The sequence below is a fragment of the Actinia tenebrosa genome, unplaced genomic scaffold, assembly GCF_029948245.1.
Source record: "Actinia tenebrosa isolate PJP-AT-01 unplaced genomic scaffold, QUT_ActTen_1.0 PGA_scaffold13__45_contigs__length_12533684, whole genome shotgun sequence".
NCBI lineage: Eukaryota > Metazoa > Cnidaria > Anthozoa > Actiniaria > Actiniidae > Actinia > Actinia tenebrosa.
In genome coordinates, this window is record NW_028292573.1 from 6,249,755 (window position 1) to 6,264,877 (window position 15,123).

Sequence of the window (15,123 nt, forward strand, 5' to 3'; positions counted from 1 at the left end):
GGACTTACGTATTGATTCTGTAAGTAAACGAAGCAGAATTCTGTCCGAATTCAGAGTTTGCATTGACATTTGTATCGTTAAAATCTTCGATCTTCAACTGCAGCTACAGTCATACAGACAGCCAACAGAATCAAACAGACGAGATATGGACATTTAGAAGCCATTTCAGCCCCACGCACAACTCAATTAATATAGCCGATCTTGGTATCAAAATGCGGGAAATTTATTCCAAGTATATATTCTGGCGGTAAAATCGAATTGGGGTCATGCGTATTCAAGTCATACACAGTTTTTCGCGACTTGGTTGACTCAAATGTAGAAACGCCTAGTTAAAAATGTCTCCAGTCAGCATTCAAAAATTAAAATTTCCCCCACCGAAATCAGATCACAATGAGTTCAAACCGTTAACGGTAAATGGTAAGACATCACTTAACTCATTTGTGGAGGTAAATTGAGGTTATAATCTATTATTATTGTAAAATAGTCAAAACAGCCTCCAAAATGGTCGTGTTTTTGAGTAAAATACCGGAGGTCACAACACCGGAAATCGATACGTAGGCTTTTGTCCGCAGTGATTTATAATTTGAAACTTATAATTCCAGACTTAGTAGCCCCCCTACAGTTACTGGCTCATATTACTAACTCAGTGAAGGAGTCAAAAGGTCCGATCGAACTCAGAGGATCGAACTCTTGTTTTCCTATTTCTCTGTTATCTCTCGACACCAGTGAGCATTAACGTTCATTCCATTGCAAGTCCTGAGTCCCTGAGGAATGCAGAATACCATGGAAACCAAGCAAAGGCGACCTCGTTTTTCTTTCTTGACTGTGTTCCACATTCTCCATGTTTGTATTTCTATTGGCCTCGTAATCGCCGTCGTTCGTAACCAACTTGTCAACGAATCGAGGTTTGAGAAACTCGAGAGAAACGATTGCAAATGTCCCATCAGTGAGGAAACAAAAAGGAAAAATGAAGCGAATAAGTCACTTGACTCCATCACTGACGAGAATATTATTAAGTCCCATGATGTAACGACTGCTCATTCATTGGCTAGAAGGACATTAGACGAGCAATTGGTTTCTGGATACAAGGAAGAATCGTATAAAGCCGCAGCTAGTGCTGAACCATTCCTTGCCAACCAATCGAGCACCACCAGGATCATAGAAGAAGGCTCTTTAAATGATACCAGACCATCAACTGGTACGACGACTGAAATTCCCGTGTCGTCTACGACATTGGCTAAAGGAATCAAAAAGGGAATCAAGAAAATAAGACAAAGTCTCCAGAGCCTAAGACCCTTAAAAACCTTTTGAGCAAAGAACGTTACCTAATTTCCTGCTTCAAAGAGTTAAAATATTTTATAGAGGTAATGTGTACGATTTTCAGCACACTTCATCTAAATATAAGAAAGACTCAAATTGTGAGTAAAATGCTCTTTATGAATTCTATTATTTTCTTTTGATCTTTAGAGTGATTAAGTTTAACCCGTGAAAAAATAGTACGCATAATACATAGTTAGTAGACTTTAGTAGACTATTGTGATTTGTTTTTATTTAGTTTAACGAAGTGTTAGCTACTAATAGTACAACTTTGTTTCACGAATTAAATATAATCGCTCTATCGAGTCATACTACTCTTCCCAGTAGCCCGTTACACCCCACGTTTTTTCAACCCATCCGGAGGAGCTTTTAAACCCTCCCGAGGCTGAGAAAAATTAATCGCGTGATCGCATTTTGTGTACCACGTGATGAGCTTTTGGATGTACCGCGTGATCAAAATTTGACAACGCCAAAAAAATTTGATCACGTGGTACATCCAAAAGCTCATCACGTGGTACACAAAATGCGATCAGGCGATCAATTTTTCTCAGCCGCGGGAGGGTTTAAAAGCTCCTCCGGATGGGTTGAAAAAACGTGGGGTTTAACGGCCTACTGGGAAGAGTAGTAATGTAAGAGAAAAGAAAACCAGTCATATGCAACAGTTTCCAAGCAATTCAAGTATATATAAAAAAAATTGAATTTGAAATTTCAAAATTCTCTCAGTATATCATGCTGAGATAATTAAATACATACAAATTTTGTAAAAAATAAAGAAACCAACCCACCTCATATCCCTTACATGACCTCACAATGTATGACCACCTGTATTGACAACGTTCTATTTTTTTCTTGTCAGAATCAATTTAAATCCGGTGAAGTGGACAAAAACTTGGCAAAAGGATGCCAACGTTTGAGAGGTAAAGTGACACCTGACCAGATAACTTCCCTCAAGCCTGTTTTCTTAATTTCTGCTTGCAACCTTGTTCCAATGTGGTCACTTTGAGATAGCCAACCGTAATTTGAATAAATAAACTTTTCAGGTCCTAAAGGCGAGCCTGGTGAGAAAGGCAAACAAGGAGAAAAAGGAGAAAAAGGAGCCTTAGGAGCAAAGGGATGTTCCGGGACTTCATTTGGTAGGAGCAAATATATTTGCACGTTTGAATATAATTTGACTTTATTTTGTAATTTTTTTATTTATTTTTGATTTATACTTCGATATTTTACAAGGAAATACAGTAAAGTCACTGGCTGGGTATAACTGGAGTCCTGTATACATAAAATATAATTTGGTTTTTGTCTGATATTTTGTTATTGTTGGTAGAAGCACCCCTATTAACCTCAACGAATCCAGCATCTTCACCCTCCACATGTTGATATCTCATAAACAATGTGGATGTCATCTGCCAGTACTGGTGCCAACGAATGTGCAATGCAATGTTTGCGTTAATATTGCTAGTCATAATAATAAGAATTTTTTCTAAATGCCATTGCATTGTGCTTTGTACTTACTTAATTTTTCCCAGCCTATCCTACTTTCGAACCAAGTCCTCGATACTTGGTGTTAAACGAAGGAGATCATGCTGTCCTGTCCTGTAACGCAACCGCCAGTCCCCCTGCACAGATCACGTGGCACCGTAACAACAGAGTGCTGTTTCAAAAAGGAAATAATGTAACCCAACGTTACATCATTGAGAATCGCAACATCCACATTAAGAAAGGTAGGCTGTTTTTTTTGTGAATAGCGATACCAGACAATGCTATCTTATCGAACGTTTGCTGTTCTGAGTCATTTCTATCACATGTAGAAAACCTTAATTCTCTTTAAATAAAGATTTTACATTGTTTCCCAGCTTCTGCCAGACTCTATATGTGTCCCAGTGAAATCACACATCCAGTAACCCAAAGTACATTGGTTATTAAGCAGTCACGTGGTTCAGACTCAGGGACTTACGTCTGTAAGGCATATAATATGATGGGTGCTGTCTCATATGAAATACCAGTTCTCGTACGAGGTGAATTATACATTTACGAACTGGATTATATGACGCTTGTGAATAGAGCTGAGGTTTTCAAGTCTCTCCAAATGCGCACCAATCAAAGAAAAGCTATATAATATGAACATCAATATCGAACCCTGAAGCAACCTCTGGACTAGCTAAGTCAGGGCCCAACAAATTCACAGATCTAGACCGGAAGGGGCTGAAAAGAAACCAATTGAAACTTCAAATCTATAGAGAAACCAAACTCTACTCAAAAACCTACGTTTTGATTTATTTTAGTGTATGTTAGGTGTTCTGCTTACCCATCCTCCACCACAGTCGTAAAAGGTAATGACATACAGCTTAGTTGCCGCGCCTCTGGTGTTCCTACTCCAGTGATCACGTGGTACAGGAAGGACGGAGGTCCCATGCCCAGTCAGTACAATATAAGTGGAGGAGATCTACATATTTATAAGATCAGTAAAGAAGAAGAAGGGACTTTTGTGTGTTTGGCAACAAATGTCCTCGGATCCAAGACAACTGAGGCTACAATTACCGTCAATGGTAAGGTTCTTAAAAAGGTGATGGCAATTATTTTACTTCAATAACGCGCGGGGAGTGGTTAAAGGCTTATGTATAAAGCCACCCAAGGTTTGCCCTTTACCCCCTCAGACTACCATTGCTCCTTATTATGGCTATCCAAATCTAGAGCCAGACAAAGCAGGGAGAAATCGAAAAAGACATGGAGATTCTGAGTATCGAATCGTGGACCTCTAGCTCTGAAGGTCGCGCACTAACCAATGGAGACAGACACCTGCTTTTGTGTTGTTCTGAAATTTTAGTAAAGAAAAAAAGTCGAATTAAGATTAGGTTTTGCGGCTTGTTCTTTTTTACAGTGTTCCCCAAGATTACGTCATTTCTAGATCAACCAATGACGCTCAACGAAAGTCAGACCTTGGTCTTGCCATGTAACGCCACAGGGTTCCCGAGCCCTGAGATTCGTTGGTCTAAAGTCAATGATTCATTACCAGAAGGTCGTTACTTGTACGACTTTCAGATGTTGAATATATCACGTGTTAAGTACGAGGATCGAGGAGAGTATGTATGTACTGTCAATAACACCGTAGGCACAACTGTCAATAAGGTTACAGTAATTGTTCAAGGTATTTATCCATGGAAATCTTATCCTCTTTTTTTGATGCTTTTTTCGATGCTTGTAGGGCCGGGCCCCACAGAAAATTAAGAAAGTGATGTGAATAACATTATTATTTCAATTCATTTTTTCCGTTTTGTTTTTATTCGTTTTCCAGTTGGCCCTAAAATCACGAAAATACCTAACGCCAGAGAATATGGTTATCGTGGAAAATCCCATACTTTTTTGTTTGAGGTTTTTGCTTTTCCAGAAGCCAAAATAACTTGGAAAAAAACAAACCGCAAGGATGTCAACGAGGGACGATTTCGACAGAGAAATGGCTCTCTTTTCATTGAGAATACCAAGTACGAAGACTCTGGTCGTTACCAGGCAACAGCCAGGAATATTCTCGGTGAAGTGAAAGTGACAACTTTACTGATAGTTAGAGATGCTGGTAAGAAATGAAGTTTTGTGTTTATGGTTTTCTTCACGGTATTTTTGTTTAGGAAGGAAGAAGGAAAGAAAGGAAAGCGAAGAAGGAAGGAAGAAAGGAAGAAGATAAAAACGAATAAACAATGGAAGGAGTGACTGAGGTTACGTTTACACGGTACCGGACAGATTTTTAACAGGTTAAAAAGTTGCACGTTTAGGGATTCGTACTCCTAGCTGTGCAAATTTGAGGCCTAAAAATTCGAGGTCGAATTGTTCGGTACCGTGTGAACACCTGGCTTCTCCGGAAAGCTTTTGGTACGCCAAGCAGTAAACAGTATGCTTTAAGCAAAATGAGATATATGGAAAATCACTAACATTATCATAGTGATCCGGTTCTGTGTAAACAGAACCTGACGTATTGTGATTGTGCTACCTACGAATTGTTTACTTTTCTAGTTCAAGCATTGATTATATCGAAAGAGTTTCGAAAGCGCATTTCGGTGAAAGAGGGAAGAAACCTAACCGAGATGTGCCATGCAGTAGGGGTACCAACACCTGAGATAGTTTGGACACTCAAGGATAACACGATAATATCTGAAACAACACTGAGCCTACCTCTGAATATCGTTAATGTTGGAAGTCGACATGCTGGACGCTATACCTGCACGGCTACAAATGCATTTGGGTCTGATCAGCAAACCCTTAATGTGACAATAATAGAAAGTAAGGACCCATTGCAAATATCTGCCGTTAAAACTTGACATTTGATTCATAATGTAATGTGTCTGTAATAGTCTATAAATTAGTAATATTCAGCCGGTTATAAATGTATTTGCAACAAATAGTTTTAATTTGCGCCTTTTTTGATTTTTTAATTTTGTATTTAGGATGGGTTAAGGTAGAAGGACGTAGGGACTATTATAGCTACAGATACAAGTCTTACTCAACGACGAGCCGATCGACTGGGACACTATTCTCGTATAATTACCCGAGTAACTACCCAGGAAATTTCAAATACGACTGGAAGTTAACATCCAATGCTAAAATCAGTTTATATTTCACGAGCTTCGACACTGAATCTTGTTGTGACAGACTGAGAATATACAACGGCAATTCTACATCCAATCATCTCTTTGGTGAATTCAGCGGGAATGCTTTACCACCGAACATCACTAGTTCATCAAACGCACTGTACCTGCAATTCATCTCAGATCGTTCCAAACAAAAAACAGGATTTCTTGTTAAGTACAAAGGTAGGTCGTGGATTAGTATATATATATATATATATATATTTTTTTTTTTGCATTAAAAGACTGAAAAAGTCACGAGTTTGTCACTTTCACAAAAGTGTCAATATTTTACTCTTATTTTACATTACCGACATCAATTTTCTGGTTTAAACCTTACGTTGCATAGCAAGCATATCGGTTGAAAAATTCTATAACGTTCAACTTTTTTCGTTACAATATTATTTTTTGTTAATTTCGAAATTTACGAAGAACTTGATTTTGCAATCGGTACCTGTGACCTACCCAGATTTTGCATTACACATAAACCCTGTGCGGCTTGAATTGTCTTGTATAAACTCATAAACCCTGTGTTTAATCAAATATTACTTAATAAAATCTTAATTATCACCATTGGCTTTAACAGGGGAAAACTATTATTTCCGGTATACTTAACATACCCCTCCCCCCCTAAAACTAGCTAGAATGTGTTAGTGCTATACTATGCTAATAAATGTCATTTGGAAAATTGTTTTGTAGCGGTCGATTAGGGAAGGCAAAGCAATAAGAAAGAGGTCTTCCGCTTGGCCATGTCACTACATCAACTGCTGTTGGCCGTGGACTAACGATATAAAAAACATTAAATGTTGTGATCTGTCCAACCCGACCCACAATGTTTGTTACTCATTAGCTAGACTGAACACTTTCCAATGTTAACTATAATATAATTGTCTTTTAAATTTTCAAAAATAGATAATAAACGATGATCAATAAAAAAACGAGCTCACAATCTGGGTAGAGTTTTTTTTCTTTTTTGTCTCTTCGATGCAATGCGTTTAATTTTCTTCAGGTAATTCTCCAGTTCTTTCTCCTTCCACAAGACCTAACGTATACTAAATTCTTATTCAAACGAAGAGATAACTAGATAAAAACTAGTATGAGCTGCGTCGGTGTTTCTAATGAAACAGTAATGATAAAAGGTAAATTATACACTGTGAAAAGATGAAAAAAGTAAAAAAGTATTTTTTTTCATCTTTTCATGGTATATAATTTACCTTTTATCATTCTTATTCAAACGGTGAGTTAACCAAGCTTTAACTTGGATTTGAATTGGTCCACCCCAGCCTTCTGCATGAGATGGCAAGCAGTACGATGATCACAAGAATGTGTGAACTATTGTAATGGTAGCCACGGTGTATAACAATATTTCGAGAAATGTTGTACCATTTTCTTCAATCTCTTCGATTTTCTTGCTTCCGTGGTCAATATTGTAAAGTAATTGTTTGTCATACAAGTTGCATAATTTGTTGAGTTGATCAGTAAAGTTATCTTTGATTATAGTCGTTGGTTTAGGTACTTGCAATAAATCATAGTGTAGCTGAAGATTAATATTGTTTTCCATGTTCCAAGGTATGTGGTGAAAGATTGTTATTGTTATCTCTAAGCGCTGAGGCTTCTCCACCAATGTAAGACTACGGTACCTAGGATCTCCAAGGCAGGGAAATACCTTTAACTTTTTATTGTAGGGCTTCTGTCGAATGCTTGTGCTATCAGTTACTCGGCTCAACTCAACTGTCTTACAAAATAATTCTCGGATTCCTTTTAACTATTTCGAAGAGAGATGCTGTCCCAAACAAAACTCCTAATCACTTTGGTTTTTAACTATAATAATACCTAGTACAAGTAACTTAGGACAGTTAGTGCGACAATTATTTCCGAGTTCAGGAAGTCCACAATTCGATATCACAGTGATTAAACACTCAACTTTTCAAATCTAGTGGTCCCGCATCTCCTTGACTACTAATGTGAATCATTATCGTAAACCATCAAAATGTAATTAAATTGTAATCTAAATGTAGCAAACAGTGGCATAACAGGTTGTTTCAGGGTTCAACAATCTGTGATTTAGCCGTGCCCTGACTTATAGATCAGCCCAGATGTTGTTTCAGGGTACGATCTGTGAGTTAGCAGTGCTCTGACTAAGATCAGTCCAGAGGTTGCAATTGTTTCAGGGTTCGATCTGGGTTAGCCGTGCCATGACTTAGATCAGTCCAGAGGTTGTTTAAGGGTTCAATATGTGAGTTAGCCGTGCCCTGACTTAGATCAGTCCAGAGGCTGTTTCAGAGTATCGATCTGCGATTTAGCCGCGCTCTGACTTTGAACAGCCCAGAGGTTGTTTCAGGGTTCGATTATAAAGTTAAAGATTTCGTCTAATCAAAAACATATAAATGAAAACAGAATAAAAAGACATGGGGGACAGTACAGCGGGTTGAAAGCCTCCTAGAGTACAGGGATTCAAACGAGACAGGCATTCAAACGGGCACATTCACTAAGAATATGCATGGAGACATGAACTAAGCGACACTTTATCTGACGTCTATGAAGAACCTTAAACAAGTAACGCAGCCCGATGGAATTGACGTCCGAGTGACCTATATGTATCCCACTGTTTCTAATCACTAGTTAATTAAGTATACATAGCCCTATCAGTATCCGATATCATGAAATAGGTATATTTTTTTAAATGGGATGGAAGCCGCCAAGAAAAATTTCCCTTGATGATTTTCCCTCTACACTAGTCTAAACACAACAAATGTTAGCTTTTTGTTATCTTTCGTTGACATAACCCATCGCCCTCGCAGTTAACACAGTCATTACCTGACATGAAAAATGAACCCATATCACATACCAGCCAGGTATATATTCACAGTTGCCTCTAAAATTGCCGAATTTGCACTTTGACATCACAATGGAGGCTAAGCAAAGACGCCTTCGTTTTCCTTTCTTGACTATTTTCAACATTCTCCATGTCTGTATTTCTATTGGACTCGTAATCGCAGTCGTTCGTAACCAACTTGTCAACGAATCAAGAATTGAGAAACTTGAGAGAAACGATTGCAAATGTTCCACTAGTGAGGACAAACAAAAGGATGACGAAGTTAGCAAGTCGTTTGACTCTTTTTCCAAACAGAGCACAGGCAGTCTGGCAACAGATAAAAGTGACATCACGACTGCTCATTATATGTCTAAAAGAACACTGGACGATCAACTCAATCATCGCTTTCAAAATGAGTATCATTCACACAATGGCAAAGACATACGAAAGCTTGGTCCTAAGAGCAAATCATTGGCCAACAACACGATCCTCAAAGAAGGAGAAGCCTCTGTGGATACGACTGTTTCTACTGGAATCAAAATCCTGAATAGTTCAGATGAAGGATGGAAACAAAACGGTTCCACGAAGTCATTGGACAACAGCACGATTCTAAAGGAAACCGAAGTTAATGCGAGTTCGAGTGTTTCTACTGAATTCGAAATCCTGAATAATTCAAATGAAGACAATAAGGCTAGTCAATCGAAACTTAACAAAGAGTCCACTAAGGACAGGACGATATCAGACATCTTAGGAAAGGAGGCTCGTCAGCTGTTTTCCTGTCTCGACAAGTTTAAAGTTATTATCGAAGTAAGTATCAGAAATCAGTATTGGCAGCAAAGCGAGCGATCTTCCTCTGCTGTAGGGAAGACAAGAATGCTAACTAAGTCATGTTTCTTTTACAAATAAAACGGAAACTATTTCAAAAGTTATATTTTTTAAAAGTCGAATTACATGCAACCGTATGTTCACAAATATGCTCTGTATTATGTCAAGGTCACTGGATTGTGTTTCTTACTCTACAGAGTCAAATGACAACTGGTAACAAAAAGGATGGTTGTGGAATATTGCAAGGTATGATAGGTCCCCCACTTTTATACCCCCCTCCCCCCCAAAAAATAACAAAAACAAAAATAAATTAGACAATTAAAAAAGAACATGGAGAATCAAAAAAAAAAAAAAAAATCCTAGCCAGACCAAGAATATGATTATGAAATACTGTAAGACTTGTCTTTCCTTTGGATAATGTGTTGTGTCTGCTTGTTAGCAGGTCTTAAAGGAGATCCTGGTGAGAAAGGTGAACCAGGGCAAAAAGGAGCTATGGGACCTAAAGGATGTTCCGGTACCTCATTTGGTGAGTCATTGATCCGATTAAGTTTGCACAGTGAGGCCGAAGAAATATTCATCATAACCACAGCTAGTATACCAATGATACTTTGCCTGGTGCTGGATGAAAAATACAACAAGTCACTAACAATTACCGCGGATTATAAATTGTGAGATGAAACTATTGTAGTGTTGTCTTTTTTTTAAATTCCACTATGGATAATCACTAGTTAAAGGAAACTACTCACATTAGCCACTAGTGCTCATTCACGCTATAATCAAACCTTCCTTAAATAAGCGTAATATTTTCGTCTAATTTTTTTTTTTTTTGAATGTGTTTGGTTGCTTCTTGATGTCAGATTTATTTACCTATTGCAACTGAATAACGTATTCATTAATATTTCAGCCTATCCTACTTTCGAACCAAGTCCTCGATACTTAGTGTTCAACGAAGGAGATCATGCTGTCCTGTCCTGTAACGTAACGGCCAATCCACCTGCACAGATCACGTGGTACCGTGATAATGTCATGCTTGTTGGAAAACGTGACAATGGTTCTCATCGTTACATTATCAAACATCGTGACGTCGTGACAAATCCAGGTAAAAGTAACACACTACTAGTAATAACAATGATATTTATTTTTAATTTTGTATTTCTTGTTTTGATATTTTCCAGCTTCTGCCAGAGACCAGATGTGTCCCAGTGAAATCCCACATCCAGTAACCCAAAGTATCTTGGTTATTAAACAGTCACGTGGTTCAGACTCAGGGACTTACCTCTGTAAGGCACGTAATATCTTGGGTGTTTACAACTACGGGATACGGATCCTAGTGCAAGGTAAGAGTATGTGATCAATTATTGCATTTATACATAGAAATATATTGTCAGTCGCGGCTGAATTAGCTGTAATGAGCATTACATTACATGCGCCTGTAAGGCAATGCTAGTCTTAGCTTATTTTATACTTTGCAGTCAATGCACAGTTCACTAAGACACCAGCAAACCGCACAATCGTACAAGGTAAAGACGTACAGCTTAGTTGCCGCGCCTCTGGTGTTCCTACTCCAGTGATCACGTGGTACAGGAAGGACGGAGGTCCTATGCCCAGTCAGTACAATATAACTGGAGGAGATCTACATATTTATAAGATCAGTAAAGAAGAAGAAGGGACCTATGTGTGTTTGGCAACAAATGTTCTCGGATCCAAGATAACTGAGGCTACAATTACCGTCAATGGTAAAATGAGTTTTCATGCTCTTGAATTCAAATAAAAAATGCCAGTCGAACCTTATGTTTGTTTCGTTTTACAGTGTTCCCCAAGATAACGTCATTTCTAGATCAACCAATGACGATCAACGAAAGTCAGACTTTGGTCTTACCATGCAACGCCACAGGGTATCCGAGCCCTGAAATTTGTTGGTCTAAAGTCAATGATTTATTACCAGAAGGTCGATACGTGTATGACTCTCAGATGTTGAATATATCACGTACTAAGTATGAGGATCGAGGTGAATACGTATGCACTGTCAATAACACCGTAGGCATGACTGTCAAGAAAGTGAAAGTTATCGTCCAAGGTTGGTTACTATTAAATACTAACGATTTTTTTAAAGGAATTTTGCAAATGTTCAAATTTGTTTTAAACAATGCCGACGTCTCTTACTTATTATGCCCTGAGATTAGATATAAAGTGTAAAATTTTAATTCACTTGAATCAGATGGTTATTTGTTGGTTTAATGTGACGTTATTCCCTTCCAGTTTTGTTTATAAGCTTATTCACAAGTTAACAAATAACGCCTGAATGTACTTTTTCTGAGATATCGAACAAGGTTCATTATTGCAATCTAGCTTCAGTACAAATATGATTTGTTCACCATGCCTCATCTATTGAAGAAATAGAAAACGCGTGCACGTGCTGTGTGCAGTCATGAAGCAAGCGGGTGTTGGCAGAACACGAGAGAAGTGTTAGGAGAAGCACGACGCGTAGCGGAGTGCTTCTGGACACTTCTCGAGTGTCTGCCAATCCCCAAGTGCTTTATGACTGCACACAGCACAGCAAGCAAGTTTTTTATTTCTTTTATAAAATACAAATTAAAATAATAGATAGGAATGTAGCAACGGAAAGTGCGCGCGCGTGCAATGTGCTCTCATAAAGCACTCGCTCCAAACCAATCAGAACGCGACATTCATAACAGTTGTTTTATAAATCTATATATAGTTGTTTTTGCACAGTTAGCCACAAGGTATGCTATTTTCCGAAATCAGAACATCGGGTAATGGTGGTCAGTTTCTGGAGCTGATCATTGATTGAAATCTAGAAATACCTACGACATTAACATAACAACCGAGATAAATAGAGAATGATGATTGCTCTTCCCATTTTTAGTCGGACCAAAGATCATCAAAAGGCCAGATGTTACAGAGTTTGGTTATCGAACACACACAAAAAAAATCCACTTTGAAGTATTTGCATGGCCAATCCCGAAAATAACTTGGAAAGTGCCTTACTGGGATCAAAAACGCGATGGACGATTTCGGCAGGAAAACGGAGACCTAATTATAAAGAATGTCAAGTACACAGACTCTGGTCGTTACCAGGCAACAGCCAGGAATATTCTCGGTGAAGTTAAGGTGACGACATTTCTAGCGGTTCAAGATGCAGGTTTGTGACACCATTATTTTCTGAAATGAAAAAGCAAGTTGAGAAGGGTGCTAAAATATATAGTCTTAGCAGTAAAATAGCCTGACGGTTTTAAAAGCTTTTTTTTTTTTTTTTAGCTTGGCCCTGAGTGAAATAAAGGGCTAACAGCACATGTCGTACTCGATCATTCTATGATCGAATTGGAATACGGACGTTTATTTTATATCATCGCAGTAAAAGTGCGATTAAGAAAATCACCGTTGTGAGTAAAATCGCAATTGTTTTTCCCCCCATGTTGCAGTGCCACCATTTATAAGAAAAAATCTTCCAGCACTTATCACCTTGAAGAATGGACAGAATTTTTCGATAGTGTGCAGCGTAACTGGTGTTCCCACGCCCAGAATCGTATGGAAACATTCATTGTCAAACTACAGTACAGAAAATAAGACGCTAAAGATAATCCGTGCAAATTATCTACATAGAGGAAATTACACTTGTACTGCAGAAAATGGGTTTGGAATTATAAAACAGCATCTTGTAATAAGTGGTCTAGTTAAAGGTAAGTTACTGGCCAAACATATTTTTTGTTTTGCAAAGCTCCTATCTTATATGTGAAGAGCTTCTTTTGCTTTCTCTAAACTCTGATCATGGTTTATAAGGAGTGTTACATTTTTCTATGATTATCATCCATCATAATAAACGAAAAGGAATGAGAAGAGAAGAGATATGTAAGAGGGAAAAGCTTTAAAGAAATGAGAATGTATGTTAGAATCCGCGCTGTTATTTTTACATTCGTAAACCAATTGACTTATAATGGCTATGGTCTCTTTACTGGCGTAGACATACGGCTGCATGGATCTGCAAACGTTTACGAAGGACGTGTAGAGATATATCACAATGGTCAGTGGGGAACAGTGTGTGATGATGAATGGGACATGAACAATGCACGTGTTGTTTGCAGACAGCTTGGGCTCAAAGATGCTCAAAGGGCTCCGATTAAAGCTAAGTTTGGCCAAGGGTCTGGTCCAATATGGCTGGACAACGTGAGCTGTACCGGAAGCGAAGGTAGACTTCAAGACTGTCGTCACGCGGGATGGGGAGTAGAGAATTGCCAACATAGCGAAGACGCCAGTGTTGTTTGTGTCTCTTAACCGTAATAAAAGTTTTAGTAAAGATTTACCTTTATTTCCATAGTATTAGTTTTCAATGTTTTAGGCCATGATACCAAATATGAATCAGTGCATGCTATATACTCGCATTTTATATTTAAAAATATAAATAAAATTAGATCTTGAAACAATCTTGAAGGAGAGATTACTGGGTAACATTGAATGTTATTTTAGTAAAAAGTTGCTTGTTAATGTTTAGCAGTCAATTAGAAAAAAGTTAAACGGGTGGTTTTGTTTTAGGTCTTTTCCCGTTATGGTTACGTTCGTGATGCGGCTAGACTTTTGTTTTTAATGTTTAACTTTATTTAGCCTCATCTACATCGGCTTTCCATCGTAAACATCCTTTTCCCCTACTAAACCCATCTTATCTTTTAAACTAAGTGAACGTTCCCCTTTGAATGAATTCCTCCCAAGTATTTTAAGGCATGTTTTTATCCTAGTGAAAAGACCCCCGCAAAGATTTGAGATTCTTAAGATAAAAAGGCTGCGTCCTTTTAATACATTTGCTAGTTTTCACTTAAAATGATCGTGGATGTCGATATCAATTCGTAGCGCTAATTTTTATGAGGTCAACTTCACGTATGGAAAACTTGAAATGGATTGCTTAGAAGGGAGATATCAAGGGGGTATTAAACGAAATCTATTGTCACGTGACTTATTTGACAAAATTTCTCCTTAACATTAAGAGATAACCAAGTGTTTTTCAAGCGATACTTAGTTAAAGCCTTTAAGTAAAGTCTATGTAGGGTATAAACTCGCGACCACATTTTAAAAAGAAAAAAAAAAAAAAATCCCTTAAACATTTAAACTAGTCACGTGATCACTCTTAAGTCAAAATTATATTTTAAAGTTCATCACCAATCCGAGATCCATCAATGTATCAATTTTTATCAAAATCGATGATTTTTGTGCCAACGAGAAACAAAAATGTATTGAGAGAAATAACACAGGCTACCTAAAACCAGGAGTCAACATACTCTTCCCCTCTCTCCCCCTCTCTTCTCCACTCTTCCCTTGTCTACCCATTTATACAGGACCAGCATCTTCATTACAAATTTAAAAATTAAGACACCTTCTTCTGACCTCTTCCCTACCTATTATTATCTTACGGTCTTCTTTCTTACAAAAAAAAAATTTTCGTTGAAATAACCCATCACCCTCGCATTTAACACAGTCATTACGTGACACGAAAAATGAACCCATATCACATGCCAGCCAGGTATATTCCTATATTCCAGTTGCCTA

General features: G+C 37.9%; 2 protein-coding genes across 3 annotated transcripts; both read left to right on the plus strand.

Annotated features, from left to right (window-relative positions):
• Positions 1 to 783: 783 nt before the first annotated feature.
• On the plus strand, positions 784 to 6,789 carry LOC148911678 (roundabout homolog 1-like). The gene is made up of 10 exons (XM_089028726.1): positions 784 to 1,198; positions 2,358 to 2,450; positions 2,841 to 3,035; positions 3,168 to 3,329; positions 3,597 to 3,860; positions 4,193 to 4,459; positions 4,607 to 4,882; positions 5,317 to 5,583; positions 5,748 to 6,113; positions 6,627 to 6,789. The coding sequence occupies exons 1-10, from the start codon at positions 784 to 786 to the stop codon at positions 6,635 to 6,637; spliced, it is 2,316 nt and encodes a 771-aa protein (XP_088884852.1). The 3' UTR covers positions 6,638 to 6,789.
• Positions 6,790 to 8,804: 2,015 nt separating this feature from the next.
• On the plus strand, positions 8,805 to 13,888 carry LOC116293135 (roundabout homolog 1). 2 transcript variants are annotated; one of them, XM_031700530.2, is made up of 10 exons: positions 8,805 to 9,549; positions 9,765 to 9,813; positions 10,007 to 10,093; positions 10,472 to 10,666; positions 10,743 to 10,904; positions 11,040 to 11,303; positions 11,378 to 11,644; positions 12,455 to 12,730; positions 13,011 to 13,268; positions 13,550 to 13,888. In XM_031700530.2, exons 1-10 carry the CDS (start codon positions 8,836 to 8,838, stop codon positions 13,858 to 13,860), a joined length of 2,583 nt encoding a protein of 860 aa, XP_031556390.2. In that variant the 5' UTR covers positions 8,805 to 8,835; the 3' UTR covers positions 13,861 to 13,888. The 2 variants fall into 2 exon arrangements, with proteins under 2 accessions (XP_031556390.2, XP_088884932.1); XM_089028806.1 differs by having other exon boundaries at positions 10,010 to 10,093.
• The last annotated feature ends 1,235 nt before the right edge of the window (positions 13,889 to 15,123 follow it).